General features: G+C 39.3%; 1 protein-coding gene across 1 annotated transcript in view; it reads left to right on the plus strand.

Moving 5' to 3' along the window:
* Positions 1 to 11,757: 11,757 nt before the first annotated feature.
* The window catches only part of UPF1 (UPF1 RNA helicase and ATPase), a 36,087-nt gene continuing 31,180 nt past the window's right edge, over positions 11,758 to 16,664 (plus strand). The window contains exon 1 of the mRNA XM_072404889.1: positions 11,758 to 12,227. Within this exon, the coding sequence (XP_072260990.1) occupies positions 12,057 to 12,227 (171 nt within the window). The 5' untranslated portion in view covers positions 11,758 to 12,056. The remainder of the gene's footprint in view (positions 12,228 to 16,664) is intronic.

The following is a 16,664-nucleotide window of genomic DNA, read 5'->3' on the forward strand; positions in this document are numbered from 1 at the left end:
CGGCTGGCTTCTTCACCCGATGAGTCACCGGGGAGTTCCCGGTGATGTCGGTGCGTGTGTACGTTGCCGGCGGGGCAGGAAATTCAAAATCCATTTGTATTGCATTCAATACAAAATAACTGTATTGAATGCAATACATTGGATTTATATGTGTAAAAGCAGTACATTTGTTTTCAAGAACATTTATTTTACAGTATACATATTAGTATGAGAATATGTATTTATTTTTTTTTTAATTAAAAAAAATTAAATTTTTGTTTTTTTTAAATATATAGATTTTTTTATTTATTCAATTTATTATTTTTACATGATTTTGTGTTTCAAACTCTATAATACGCATACTAATATAATATACTGTAAAATAAATTTTCATGAAAAACAATGTACCGCTTTTAGACATATAAAACCGGTAAAAAATGGGAGGTTAAATGGTACCGAATCTATAAAGATCTTTGTGGCCACTTCCTCTCCTGAGGAACCTGATCAGGTAGACTTAACAGTCATAAAGAAACTGCAATTGCAAACTAATGAAAAATTAAAAAAAAATAGATCTAAAGTTCAAGGATGTACAGAGAAAGATGGATTTTGGACCCATGAGGATGGTAGACTCTGTGCGCCTCCTTTGCTGTATGCATATCTAGCTGAGGAAATGCATGGCCCATCTCATCTGTCCAAAGGATCCATGATTTCACAGTAACCACATAGGGTTGTCCTAGGATTTACTACTGTAACAGAACAATTTTGTCATGAATGTGAGATGTGTCAATTGTATACTCTTCGAAATCTTGTAAAAAAAAAAAAAAAAAAAAACTATTTACCTAAAGTTTTGTACCCCTTTCAGAGGTTACAGATTGATTGTTTAATTACCAAACTGTCACTAATCTGAGTATGTTCTGGTGTGTGTAGATATGTTCAATCACAGCCAAGAACTGTTACAATAAATTGCGTGCAGATATGGCCTGGTGGAATCAGTAGAATCAGACCCTGGAAGTTATGGATGGCCTCCAGATTGAACAGAAGTTTCACACGCCATATTATAATACCAAGTTTTAATAGCATATTAATAGTGTCTTGCTGAGATTTATGAACATAGCTGTCTCTATGGGTGAAATTCCTTCCCCTTATGTGAAAGTCTATTCGACATAACCCCGGGGGTCATTTTTAAATATTGCTTGGTAGGATAGGATTTTTCTTCCATAAGAGATTAAGTTAATACATTGCTTATTGTATGTACAAGAGTTGCATAAACAGTTTACTAAATTGCATGTCCAAGTTTTCTCTTCTATTCCATATCTCTAACTCACTAGCGCACATCACCTACAACCAGGAAAATTACCCTACAGTCTTATATGAATTTCACACCAAGGAGTCCTCCTGAGAGTTATGGTATATGGGGGAAAAAAATTTAAATCCTTTAAGGACATGTTTAAAGGAAGTCCTGAGATTGTCTTGTTTGTGACATATCTACCAAATGAGACAATTCTAAAGTGTGAGGTTGGTCCTATTCTAGAAATCTTTCCTGAAATGGTTGATAGTGATGACTCTAAAAAACGTGACTTATTCACCCATTAGTGTAGATTCCGTGAATGCTATGGATCCATTCTTGGTAAAATGTAAACAAGGTAAATTGTATTCTGAGGACTCCAATGGGGAAAAATATGCATCTTGGTATATTATTTATGTTACTAGTAATGTGGGGAAAACAATAACGACATACAAGGTGAATGACAAAGTATGCAAAGACACTGGTATGGTGAAAACATGCACTCAGAAGAGGGGAAGTGTCTATACTTAGTTTCATTACACATGTTATAAGAGACACTTGCACCATTGAAGGATATTAATTCTTTGAAGTGGTATATTGATATGCAAATCAATCTTTATATTTTTTCGGTCCAAATCCTTGGAAGTGGCATGTTTTATGTAATGGTATAGATTTACCCTGAATAAATGAGTGAATGATTGGATGGCCAATGAATGAGGATATGAGAGGTGTGAATGTGACCACTGATTGCAGGACTCTGGAGGTACAATTTGGGCCTTTTGTATGGCCACTTTGTAAAGGTTACTGGACATTTATTGTTTCAATACAGTTGTGTTAAAAATAATAATTACCCAGGTTTAGGTGATTTGGTAATGGATGGTGCACATGGGAAGGAACTCTGTATTATGCACTTGGAGTATACCAATGAAAGATTTTTAGAGTTGATAACTGGGTTAAGATGTGCTGCGTATGTAAAGAATATGGATTTGAAAGTGTTATGAAATAAATCAGGGAGAAAAGGCTCAACATGTAGGTGATGGAGTGAAGACACCATTAGACATAAATCATATATTGGAAAATCTACAACATGCACATATTGATGCTACTGTTTCTTTGTTTCTCTATGAAAGTTAAAGGGTTGGTTGCTGGACTGGTAAAACAGCAGGTAAAAATTCATCTTGCTCTGTCATGCACCCAAATACAATCTGAGTTGTCACACAATCTCAGGTTGATGATCACATCCCTTTATGAAGGAAAATTTCCACTCAATCCCAGAAAACAAGCTAGGAAGGTGGTACATAAATTTTCTATGAGTCACTTGAATTGGTGGTTAACACAATTTCATGGTTGTTCTAATCTGACTTGCACAGTCTCTTCTTTAGTACCCATCTCAGGGACCGAATACCGTGCTTATACTACTATTAATTTAGGAACCATTTTGTCAGATAACATTGCCCTCATCCCAGGTTGGATTATAAACTGATGGTTTATGAGTCAGGGCAGCCTAGAATGATAGACACTGATGGGTGCTGGAAAAGGGAAAATGTTATACTGTGTCAGGTAAAACATGAAAGAATTGTAAAGGAACAATGTTGGGATAAAACAGGATGATGTTTGATGGATGCTCGTAATTTTCCTAATAACTACCTAAAGTATATGGGACAAAGTATTGGTGCTGGTATCAAGTAAGTAACGATACAATGTGCTCTGTGTATGGCCTCAATTGTACTCAGACAGGTACTTTACCTTGTGGAGTTTATTGTGTGTCTGCTCCTATCCTTGGTGTGGATGTAGCAGACAAACAAGGACGCACTTCTATCACCCCAGAAAAAAGACTAGACATCAAAACTGATACCCCAGTAAGGTTGCAGAAAATAAATCTGGGGTTTGGAGCTGAGTTAAAAACTTGGTTATTGAATTTTGATAAAGAAAATGAAATATTGAATACACTAAGGGTCCTTGAAAACCAAGCAACCATACGTCTGACTCACGATCGAAATAAACTGTTGCAGGTATCACATGCTCTTGAGGAGGATGCCAAGGTATCTTGGTGGGAGAGTATATTTGGATACAGATTTTTTTTAATCTTGTGCTTCATCCAGTAATCATATTGCTTTTTTCACAGTATTGCTATATTTGCTTATGATAATCATGTATTTTAAAATTAAGAAACTAAGAGTAAAAACAAAAAGAACATGTACCTCTACTAGATACCTTCTTATGAACAGTAAGAGAGATGAATAACGTAGGGGCAACCCTCCAACGGGATTCTCCAACTACTGACGTCTAAGGGGACACCTTCTTTGTCTTGGGTATTAATTGAGTTAAATCACTTTTGAGATGTATTGAATCTTATTGTAATCAATACAGGTATGATAAATGTGGGCAGTGACCCCCCTAGGAATGGATAAGGTGCCTGCAAGAGCCTAAGTCCCACTATATCCGAAGGATTAGCCTTCTGTTGAAGTGTATGTACAGGGAGTAGCTCTGACTGCTCAGGTTAGGAAGGTTTCTTATGATTGAACTTTTTTGATATACAATATGAAATTGTTTAATGCAGAAACCTTGTCTATGTACAATCTTATCTTAAAATTACTTAAGATTTTGTTGTTTTACCATATGTTTCAACTTTATTTAATGCTGACCTCATCTATTCTGAAGAAAATCATTAAATGTTTTGTAGATTTTGCATTCATCCAAGATGGCTAGGGAGTACCTGACCCTGGTATACCCACACATGAAGACTATCTGTTGTTCAAACCAAAGTCTGGATAAAAGTTGCTATGAGGAACCCATTACCCTTCTAAAAGTTTCCAGGATGTCCTGAGATAAGCCTGGTCAAGCCACAGACCAACATCTCACCTATGATGACGCTACTCCACTTTTCCAAGGCAGAAGGTTGAAAGAGTACTCCTGTGAATACTATGAAAGTCGTGATGAAAAGTGCAAGTTCCAGGCCTACAGTCTTCCTTGGCACCCAAGACCTACATGAAGTTCGGGAAGTCATCGTTGTTCCCAATGCTGAATACCTTTTTTTTTCTCCTTGTTTATGCAACACTAATTTGAATCGTGTTGCCAACGAGTAAGTGCTATGGGTGGCAGGCTCCCCAAGTCTCTTGTATGAGTACAAAATCCTTGAAGGTAATATAAGTTCAGGGAATGAACTTGAGGAGGGAAATGATGTGGACTTTTTGATATATAAGAAGGAATCATAAAGTATACTACATACAAGGCTTTTGCCTCATACCAACAAAGGACTTTGTTTTATTTACACCTTTTGTTTTCCTGGGCCAATCAATGACTCTGGATTCCTGAAAGATCACTGTTTACGGTTTACTTTATATTACCTTTCTGTAATTCTTCACTTTGTATAAATACCACCACCTTTTCTGAATAAATCAGAACAATAACCACTTTTGATTGTTCTCACACGTGTCTGTAAAAACTACATCTATAGCAAGGAGTCTCTGTTCCTTCAAGAAGGAAAAACGTTCATCCTCAACACTTACTATGTAAACATCCTTACAGTGATGCCAGCCTTTGCAGTTTCTCCCAATGGCAGATGAGGCATTTTTGAAAGAAGGGGCTACGTGAGCAAAGCAAGTGATAGCTCTCACAAGTGACTTCCAGGTAGAGAACCTGTTGAAAAGATGACTACCAAGCTGATTGCGTAAAGATACTGTATGTAGTACGGGGAGGCAGATTTCTACATTGGCATCTGCATCTAACAGTTCAAATGAGTCACAATTAAAAGGGTTGAGTTCTGAGTTGTATAAGAATGCAGGACCCGTAAAACAAAGACCATGTCCTTGAGACTGCTAGCAGCAACTGACCTGGTTGCTAGGTCTGCTGAATTGTGATTTGTAGGTACAAAGTGCCATTGGTTTGGAAACGTGGACCTCCTAATTCTCATTACTCGGTTGTTAACGTAGACATAAAAGCGTCTAGTCCCGTTGTAAATGTAGCCTAGGACTACTTTATACGTAAAAAACTCACTATCCTGGATCTCAATGTTTATTTCTGATGTGATCAGTTTAGCTAGTTCGACAGCTAGCACAGCAGCACAAAGTTCTAGCCTGTATGCTCGGGAAGTGAGGCAAGTTTTGCTTTGTCCATGACAAACCCTATATGACATTGGCCTTTAACATCCACTGTTTTAAGATAAGCTACAGCAACAATTGCCTTGACAGAAGCATCAGAGAATACACAATGTCTTTGTATTTTTACTTCTGTGGATAGCACAGGAGCATATCGACGTGGAACATGGAGGTTAGATAAAGCCGTTAAGGAGTTTCTCCACTCTATCCATAGATTCCTTTTTTTCAGTGGAAAGTGGGTCATTCCAATCTAATGTCCCCTGAGTTAAGTGTCTAACCAGTGCTTTACTCTGAATTGTTAAAGGAGCCATGAATCCTAAGGGATCATAAAGGCTGTTTACGGCAGACAGGACACCTCTGCGGGTAAAGGTTTTCTCTTCCCTACTAACTTGGCAGGTAAATGTGTCAGATTTCAAATCAGAGAAGACCATGGCTAAGCTGCATAGGAAGAGGATCAGTCCCCAAGTCTAGACTCTGCAGATCATTTGAGTGGTCTTGAGAGGGAAACGCTTCCATCAGCTCCCTACTGTTAGTTGCTATCTTGTGGAGTCCCAGGATTGAGCATGCAAGCATCTCTTAAGGAGACCTATTGCATCCTCATTTGTGGGTAGTGATTTTAAGTAGTCATCTACATAAAAGCCTTTTTCCACAAATTGACTGACATCTGACCCATATTCTGCCTCCTTAGCAGAGTGTCTGAGACCATAAATTGCAACTGCAGGGGAAGGACTGTTACCAAATATATGTACCCCCATGCGGTACTCTGTAATACCTTTTGAGTGGTCCTTGTCTAAACCAAAGAAATGAAAGTTTCTGTGTTCCTCTTTAACAAGAAAACAATGGAACATCTGTTGGATGTCAGCCATGAAGGCAACAGAGTCTTTGCGAAAACGGTGGAGTACTTCTAAGAGTCTGTTATTTAGGTCCGGTCCCGAGAGAAGGACATTTTAAGGAAACGCCCTCCTGTTTGGCACTAGAGTCAAACACTACCCTAATTTGGCCTGGTTTCTTTGGGTGGTAAACTCCGAATATAGGTAAATACCTACATTCCTCTGAATCTTTAAGAGTGGGGGCCACCTCAGCATGACCGTTCTGAAAATTTTTTTTATGAAAGTGAAGAAGTGATCTCTCATCTCTGGCTTTTTCTGAAGGTTACGTCTGAGAGAAACAAAACGTCCGTAGACTTGCTCTCTATTGTTTGGCAAATGTTGTCTTTGAGGTCTAAAGGGAAGAGGTGCGACCCAGCTATTGTTCTCATCCTTGGCAATTTCGTTGCATTGTGTCTAAGAATAATCTGTCTTTGTGGGACATTGCTACCTGATTATCCTCCTTGGGTCTTTGGAACACTAAGCACCCTAGGTGATCTTTGTCGCTGTCATAGGCAAAGTTGTTACTTAGAGGGCCTATGAAGTAACAAGGTAGGTGAGTACTATGTGGCAATTCCTTTATTGAAAAATTTCTTTCTACCTCTCTGAGCCAAAGATTCATTTGTATATATCAGTAGAATAAATAATACCCCTGTGAATAGCTAGACTAAATTTCAGTAAATCAATAGTTAATTTTCAGAAAACAAACAGTTAACACAAACATCACCCCACCTAATTAAACACAAGTAAGGGCGGAAGCCACTATATCCCATAATGTGGGATACACAACAATAGTAAGTGCGGAACCACCAAAACACGAAACACACAAAGGCCCTGATTCATCAAGCAAAATCGGAAGCTCGCTCGCGCATTCGTATTCGCGATCCGAAATCGTAAGCCGTCGCGCATCTCCGGCAGCTTTACACTGGCGAGCTTGCATGAAAAGTCAGCACACATTAGCCCTAAAAAAAAATGTTTGCACTGTTGAAATGTTTAAAACATTTATGTGCACTAAGAAAAAAGCATATTTTAAAATCACTTATTTCTTTTCTGTTAGGCAAGAGTTAACCGAGTTCAACTCCTCTACATAGGCGCCTATATGAAAGCTTACGATGCCTGATCGGAGGAGCCGCTCGCGGGTAAATCTTGCGACTGACCGCGCGCGAAGCCATCGGACTAGATTTTTCCACAAAAGTCACAAGCACACACACATATAGAAAATACTTTTAACATTAAATCCTCCCCAACTCAACTTTATTTTATTTTTTTAACTATTAGAAGATCTGTTTACTGGTGTACCTATCTAAAGGATCATATTGATCAATGATAATGACATGAGGGCTGCATTTTGCTCAGCAGTGAAGCTGGTTGCCTTGGAAGCAGAATCCCTGGTCCGGCTCAAGCTGGCTGAGGTGCCAGGTTGAGGACCCAGGGGCCTAGATGTTACTTGGCCTGCTTCACAAGGCAACCTAGCTGGCCTGAGGGAGCTGCCTGTTGGTCTATAGACTGAAGACCTTGGGGTGGTGGTGGTGGCAGGGCTGACAGCATCAGCAGCGATGGCCATTCTCCTTGGCTCCATGTTACTAGAAGGAAAAAAATAAAACAGGTATGGGACAACACACCAAAAACATTTTGGAGGAATAAAGTAAATGGTGTATTCTTACTTTCAGTTCTGTTTTTCTTGTAGCAGCCTTCTGGTTTGTGTCTATTTTTTGGGTTTGGAAAAGTTGTATTTGCATGCAGAATGGCTAAGAAGTTCTGTGAAAATATATAGGCATACAGTACGTGCGTACCTAGGTTCATGCACGTTCTTTTGCATGCTCAAATATGCGCCGGGGCGAGGGTTGTGCATGTTGTTTTAATGGAGGAGGATCTTGCCGAGTTGTTGCCTTTACTACTGCTGTGGTGGCAACAAAAAACAACTCTTCTGGTTACTGCAGAGGAGGCACAACCCGAGGAGCAGCCTTCAACTTTGCGACGGGTCCCGGAGCCATTCGTTTTCTTGGAGCGTAGCCACCTGGATAGTATCCCAAGTGACCAGAATGTCAAAAGGCGTTTCCGCCTGTCTCGCCAGGTCATCAATGGTAGCTAAAAATTGCTCCAAAAACAAAGAGAAGCCAGACTGTGCTAGGAATGACCATGCTCTTGGCCACTCTCTATATTTTATGAAGGGGTTCCTTTCAAACCTCCTTGGTCTTAATTTGTGGACTAAGCCAGCCTACAGTTTCCAGAGCTTTACGAAGGTCATAAATGCCATTGTGGACCTTGTCCCACTAAATATTCAGTTCCCTCAAACAGCTCAGGAGTGGAGAAACGTAAAAATGGATTTCTTCAGGTGAGCGGGCTTTCCTAATGTTTTGGGGGCCATCGATGGCACCCATGTTGCAATTCGGGCCCTACGGCAGGAAATCGCCTTTCACAACCGGAAGCGATATCTTTTGCTGAATGTACAAATAGCCTGTGATGCCAACAGGAAAATCTTGAGTGCACGCACAGGTTTCCCAGGATCATGCCATGATGCCTATACCCTGTGTCAGACAGCCTTCTACCAGAAATTAAACTCTGGAGAAATGCCTGAGGGCTGGTTAATAGGTAATGTATAATGTCATTACTGTAATACAACTAACAGTAGTAAAAGCATAAAGACACCTATTATGTTGCTATGTCCCTTTGCATTGTCAGAATGCCAGGCTATGACCAATATTGTATATATGTCATATTTTGTGCTAATATCTAATTTAGCAAATAGTTTTTAAAAATTGTACAATATTGGAAGCATGAGGGAAGAACTAACTTACACAGCTCACAGTACTTCAGTGTGGTAGTCAGTAGTAACAATGGCTCCTAACAACCAAAAAGCAATAAAGTGACCAGAAAGCAAAACCCTTAGCAACCTTTGTAAAAAAACTCTAGTGTTATACTGCACCCACAGAACACTTACTATACCAAGAACCAGCACCTATTATGTTTGTCTTTTAACAGCTGACAAAGGATACGGGCAGCTTCTATAGCTTATGACAGCTGTACGTCACCCCCGGTCTGAAGCAGAGCATAATTACAACAAGGCTCTGCATAAAAGTCGGGGGGTTGTGGAGCACACCGTCGGGCTGCTAAAAGCACGGATTCTGTGCTTGGCGCGGCCCGGTGGTGAACTCCTCTACACACCCTGGAAAGCTGCCTGCATGCTGCGTCCTGCACAACTTGTGCTTGCACCATGGTGATACCTGGGACATTCCAGAGGAACTCGAGTCAGAGGTGCACCAAAATCCCGCCTCCAGCTCCCAAAGCACAGCAGTGGGCCGTCCAGTCAGGGATTAACTTATTGCCAATGTCTTTGTGCGTGAGTATTTACATATGTTTACAATACATGCATTACATATTTCAGCACATCATGTTTGGGTTACAAACCAACCATCCCTTTGCTGTTCTGCCAAGCCTCTGGAATGTCACATCAAAGACTACTGTACATTTGTTGATACTGCTTACGGTTAAAGGAGAAATACACCTTTATGTTCCCCCTCTCCCAAGCTGATGTGAGAAAGTGAATATATAGTGGGCATTTAAACCTTCAGAAACACCCAGGAGACTGTAGACTGGCTCAGTGCACAACTTAAGGGTGACGTGGTTTGAAAGGACTCCCTTCCTAAAATATATACAGTGTCCAGGAGCCTCGTCATTCTTGGCACAGCCTAGCTTCTCTTGGTTTTTGCATCAATTTTAGCTTCCAGAAAGATGTCACGGATGAGCTGGCGGGACAGGCGGAAACGCCTTTTGACATTCTGGTCATTGGTTTAAGGAGCAAAAATTGAGTTAGTTGGCACAAAGCAATAAAAATATGTTTGGCACTAAGTTAAATTGTCCCTGGCATTTTTCAATACAAAATTACTAATACGATTAGAATCATGTAAACACATAAATAAAGCTACTATCTGGTATTTAAGAGTGATTTACCCTGCTTGTGAGTTTGGCAATCAATGTGGTTTGATGTTGTGCTTCGCAACCTGGATCTCCTTCTATCTCCACCACTTGTGTTATAATGAGTATGCAACTCAGCTGGACAACTATGACAACCTGTTTGGACAGCAAGTGGAAGTGTGTTTGTATACAATAGGGCTAAGATCAGGCAGAACAGCACAATGACAACAAACCCATAACACTACTACAAATGAACAGAGGAATTGTGTGGCAGCAAATAAACATGAGTGCAAATGTCAAAGTAACAAAATTAAAACAAAAAAAACAAGGAAAGAAAAACTATGACAATTTATTCCTAAAAGAAATATGTACATAATACATTCAAATACCAATATGTGACAACGTGACTTTGGGAATGGGACAAAGGCAAACGGGGGGGGGGGGGGTTAGCAGTAGCAGTTTGGAGTGGAAACCATGCAGCCATTTGTACTGAATATTTGTGGGAAAAAAAATGACAAAACATTGCAGAAGATTTGCTAAACAGAAACTGTCATTACAAACCAAGCACAATAACATTGCAGCAAAAGATGAGACTAACAATAATGAGGATTACAAAGTCACATCAATGCAAACCAATCCAAGCAAATTAACTTGATGAACACCCCCCCAAACCAGTTCAGTTAAATAGTAATAATGAAAATGCATATGTATTTATATGCATTTAAATGTATTTTGACATACACACATAAGTAAAATCACTAAATGTTTCTCGATACATGTATTAAAACATCTTTGGCAACAATCCTTTTTTCAAATATTTGATGTCTATCAAGCCAAACTACAATGAAATTTTAATTAGATCACAAATGCTTGATGACAATTTTTTACAATTCATACTATTGTGTGATGACATATTATTAAGAGTTAACTAGTATGTATACAGCTTGATCTAAATTACATTGCAGTGTTCCAAAGCAAACCAAAAAGTATGAAAACAGTGCAACAGATGTAACAATAAATGAATGAATTTTGTGAATGAGTATAATGCAACATAAAAATGTAGCACTTACCCAAAAGAAGATGAAGCATTAAAGATAATAATTGACCTGTAATGGACTGTAGATGCGCACAGAACAGGGAGCAAGTGTGCGCTAATTGAATGCTATCACCTCACCATTGACAGCTTAACAGATCCTCCTAAATCACGCAGCTGCAAACTAATCACCTTGTCAGATTTACAAACCCTTTTGTAAATTTCTCAAGGCACGAATCCGGCTGGCAAGTAAAGGCGAGTGTACTAGCACTCGGCTCCGTCCCACAGAAAAACACCTCGTTTATCGGCAGGTAAATACACGTGTCAAGCTTCCGCATATTTGCTTGTTAAATCAGGCCTACTATCCACAAGTTACAGCATAACATTCCCAGCCTAAACAAAGTCCTCCTTCTGGCCGTCCCCCTATCCTAATAGTTGCTGACGTGTTTGTGACATCACCATGTCCGCTGTGGTTCTCTTACTCTCTCTAGCTTTTAAACTTTCACCCTTCCAACCAAACTTATTTTTCCTTCCCAACAACTACGTGCGTTTAGTAAGAACGCTAGAACGATAGTGTAAAATTCATCTTCAGGTTGGCAGAATCCCCTGAAGCCCCTAGCAACGATGGGACGGCGAAATACATCCGACCAATCAACGTGTCGTACGCGGTGATGTCATGTGTTTGCGAAAGCGCGCTTTTTTCTACGCGGCGGCGCGTGACGTCATTTGCTGCGGTGGGTGCTCGACTAGAAGCGGTTGGCTACTGTGCCCGCGCCTGACGAAGTGTGGGTGGCCTTTGAGGTTTTCGGAGCGCTCCTGTTATCGTACAGCCGTCCGTGGAGTTTTAAAGTCAGCGAAGCCGGTTTGCCATCTGGTCCATTATGAGCGTGGAGGCGTACGGGCCCAGCTCGCAGACCCTCACATTCCTTGACACGGAGGAGGCCGAGTTGCTCGGGGCCGACACTCAGGGCTCCGAATACGAGTATACTGACTTCACTCTGCCTAGCCAAACCCAGACTCAAGGCCAGACCCAAAGCCAGCTGGATGGACAGGTAGGCCCAATCGTGCTTCCGGTATTCAGTTTGGGAAGGGGGAGAGAAGCCCTGCTGTGTCACCAACGTGACAGAAGCCCCGCATACCCCGCAGTGACTGGGGCATGGGCGGCTTGACCTCCACTTTGTGCCACGTACAGTTGTCCTGGGCTCATAATGACTCTAGCCGGAAACTCGGATTTTATGTCTTGGGTTTTAGTATCCTTGCGGGCGGCCTAAATGTCGGAGTCCAAATGTTATTTCAGCTTTGAATATTTGTATTTTGTCACCCTTAATTTTTTTTTCTAAAGCCACAACTTTGATAGAGTATGGAAGGGAGCCGTAAGATTGCAATTGCTGTCAGTACCCCTAGTAAGGAGCTTCACCTGGTAAATGTTTCCTGAAGATCATTGTCTGAAAGAAAAGTCTTTGGTTGTCACCTGGTCAGAATAGAGGTGATATCTCCCAGTAAGGAGACTTGGTTCTGGTGACAACTGTCCAGCAATATGGATCAGTGGGAGGAGCCACAGAGAGGTTCAAGGGACACAGAGGATCAATACTGGAAATGTGAGTATCATGAGAAACACTGTATGGCGATTCATCATAGCAGTATGTGTTAGCAGGAGTAGTACATGTTGAATGTTAATTTTTCTAGACTTTAATAATCAGTGGCTGGTCTGTAATATTCCCCACTTAAAATGAACTAGAAAATAAAGATTGTGATGTTTTTGTTCAGTAGTCATTATAGTAGTGTTAATCCAATTTTAAGGAAAGACAAATCTTATCTTCAAACAGGTGTCAACATCCCAGGCGTGCTCATTCAAATATTTTCTCTTGGCTACTGTTTCTGTGACTGCTAAAATATTAGATTTACCATCACCTTCTTTACAAGACACAATGATTACTTGGCCAAATGGTGAAGTATAGGAACAAAAATAGGTTAACCTAACGTAGAGCTGAAATTTTTCGGTAGGATACATGCAAAAACTTTTAATTTGCATTGAAAGTTTTTTTATTTCCATGCATTAAAACCTCATTCCATACACCCTCATCTCATTGTAATGATCTTTGATTACTAGGTGCATTGTGGGAGTTTTTAATTAGACACTGTAAAAAGTTTGTTGTTAACCAAACACTGCGGTAGACAATGCATCCGCCAGGACCCTTTAACACTTAGGGGTCTATTTATAAAGTGGTAAATATGACATTTTCTGAAAAACATTACCCCCCCCCCCCCCCCCTTTCTCTTTCACTGACACCATTCATATTACACAAAGGTGGACATTTAGTATACATTTATTACTGCATTTTCTTTTGCCTGTGCAACTTGTCCAAAGTTTTTGTTTCTTTTGTTTATCAGCTAACAGGTTCTGATCCTTTCTCAGTTTATCCAATAATAAACTAGTTTAGCCAAGACAGCTGTAAATTGAATGTGTTGACAGCCTAAGTTGGAATTTACAATTCTTGCTAGATTATTCTATGCTAGATATGCCAAAGAATAGCTTTAAAGAAAAAGTGCTTCTTTAATGAACTTCACTAAAGGACATAGAGGTTTACATGCCTTCAAAACAAGTAGTTTGATCAGGAGTACTGAGTTTTTAGTTATATAAATCAGGAATGGGGTAGGTGGGGTGGATTTAAATACATTCGTTGATGTGTGAACTGAACTGAAAGTGAAAGTTGCCACCAGAACTGAAAGAAAGGAGTCCTAACTTTTCACTTCATTTATTGCCCAGTAACACTGCTGACAGGAGCAGCTTAAAACTGTGAACCCATAGCTTTTTTTAAAGAAGTCATGTGATTTGAAAATAGTTTGAAGAAAGAGAGAATGGGGAAAAATGTTGTTGATAGATCGTCAATATATGCCAGGCCTACATGTGCAACAATATTTAGACAGTGAAAAAAAGGCTTTTTTTGGCATACAACAATACAAGTTTACTTATGTGCAATAAACGGCTATTCCATTAGATAGTGATTTCCAAAGAAGAATAGTCCAATTCTTCTAGATATTAGGATGTTAAAAGTATATATACAGTTATATGTACAGTACTCGTTCTAACGCGTTTCATCCACTTGGCTTCCTCAGGGCAAAGTGGAGACTTGAATAGCAGAGCTATTATCCAATAGCAGAGCTAATATCCAAGAGTAATATACATTATCTGTTGTGTAATATAACTATATCAAAGAAATTACAATAAACCAAAAACTATTAAGCATAATTACATCATAAATGAAATTAATGTAAGATATAAATTCTTTTATTATCTGAAAATGTAAGGTGATTTTCAAATATCAAAAAAGTTGTGTAAAATTAATTATGTTAATCATAAAGGTTCAGATATATAAGTAGATTGTGGTTACTTACAGTTTGATTGCAAAGGTGGTATCAGAAATAGGTGTGTTAATATTTGTGGTTGTTAAATTATTAGCTATTTAGTGCTATACAATATCTATATAATAAGGTAAATATCAAAATATAAATTTTTACTTATGAGAAGGTGATATTTATCATGCAGATGGATGGGAAATATTCGCCTGAAGATGAATGAAGCAAGGAAAATATAACCATATGGTGCAAATAGATTCAGATTTAGTAGAGCTAAATGATTTTCTACTTGTCTTATATTGTGTATATAGATAGGTTTTCGAGAATTATAGGATTTTTTCTGTTGTGTATGTTGTGTGTTGTGTATGTATGTGTTGTATAATACATGAACACATTTTAAAAATCCACTTTGTTTCATGTTGAAGGAGGATTTGATCAAAATCTCCTCCTCTTGGATTTGGGGATATCTTTTCAAGAGCTGTAAACAAGATAAAGTTATGCTTTGTCCCAATATGATAACTCATAGGTGTTATGATTCTACCTAATTCAATCAATGTATGTGCTCATATTTGCGTCTTCGGAAGGTTCCCTTAGTTTTACCTACGTAGAAGCCTCCACAACTGCATGTAATTAAATATACAACTCCTGTGGTTGAACAATCAATGAAATGGCGTAATTTGTGGACCTCATTAATCTGTTGTTCCTTGATCCTTTTTTCATTGAGTACATCTTCCACATTTGAAAACCCCATTGGAGGGTTTTTGTTTGGTCGTGGATAGGATCTGTGGGGTCCGTATAAAGACTAGATACAAGTGTATCTATTAAAGATGGAGCCTTTCTGTACATTAATTGAGGATGTTGGGAAATGAATTTAGAGGTTTTAGGATCACTTGTTAAGATTGACTAGTGTTTTTTGATAATATCTGTAATTTTGATAATCTGTAAGTGGTGATAATTCTTGCATTTTCCTGTTTTTGATGGTTTCTTTTGTTTTAAAATATATTGTCGATTTTGGCTTTTTGATATGCTTTTTTAAAATGTTCTTGCTTTAACCTCTAAACGATAGTCTTTCCCTTAGTGCTTTGGCTTCCATCTCAAAGTATTTTTGGTTTGGACAATTCCTTCGTCCCAATAGAATGCTTTTTTTTGATAAGGGGTTATGGATGTGTACTTTGTGTATGGAGTATGGTGTTGCTGGCCGTTTCTTTATGGTAAAGTGTAATATTGAGCTGATTTTGTTCAGTGAAGTTCCAAGAAGAATTCTTGTAAGGTAGGTTCCTGGCCTGTCCATAAAATGAGGACATCATCGTTGTATCTTTTCTAAACAAGTATATGTTTCTTGTATTTATCGAATTCCCAACTGCAAAATAGTTGTTGTTCCCAGTTACCTAATTAAATGTTCGCATAAGATGGGGGCACACCTCGTCCCCATCGTGACCCCTTTAACTTAAATAATGTTGATGCTTGAATGTAAAGACGTTTTTAGTCAAAATATACTGTAGTAAAATGATAATGAATAGCCCATGATTCCTCTGTGCCCTATTTTGTTATCAAATGGGAGAGAGACCATAGATCTTATGCTATAATATGGACACAAGGCCTCTTATTAGCAACCGGTGTCAAGAGACTACAAATTTCTCACCAGATGGTACAGAACCCTTTATCGGCTAGCAAAGCTTTTTCCGCACACAAGCTCAGTGTGTTGAAGATGTTGGCAACACACAGGCACATATTTTGGAGCTGCCCTGGTCTGGCTTCATTCTGGGCGGGTGTCGCGAATATTGTACAAAGTCAGCAATGTTGAGGAAACGCTAAAAAAATCTTTACTGCACCATCTGTTAAATGCGGCCAAGGCCTGCATCCCCCTGTTGTGGAGGCAAACTACTCCACCCACTGTACAGCATTGGGTGACCAGGGTGAATGATATACAATATATGGAAGAGCTTGTGAGATCAGGGGATTGATCCTCACCTGGACCAGTACGTACCTGATTTTATTGGGATGACTTCAAGACCACACTAGATTTTTTTGTGGTTACTCCTCCCACCGGCATAAGATCCTGGCTCTTACACTGTTTTTCCACACGCCCTCCCTCTCTTTCTATGTCTGTCCTTCCTTTCCCCTTTCCCCCC

This window comes from Pyxicephalus adspersus, chromosome 3 (assembly GCF_032062135.1).
Source record: "Pyxicephalus adspersus chromosome 3, UCB_Pads_2.0, whole genome shotgun sequence".
In the NCBI taxonomy this organism is placed as follows: domain Eukaryota; kingdom Metazoa; phylum Chordata; class Amphibia; order Anura; family Pyxicephalidae; genus Pyxicephalus; species Pyxicephalus adspersus.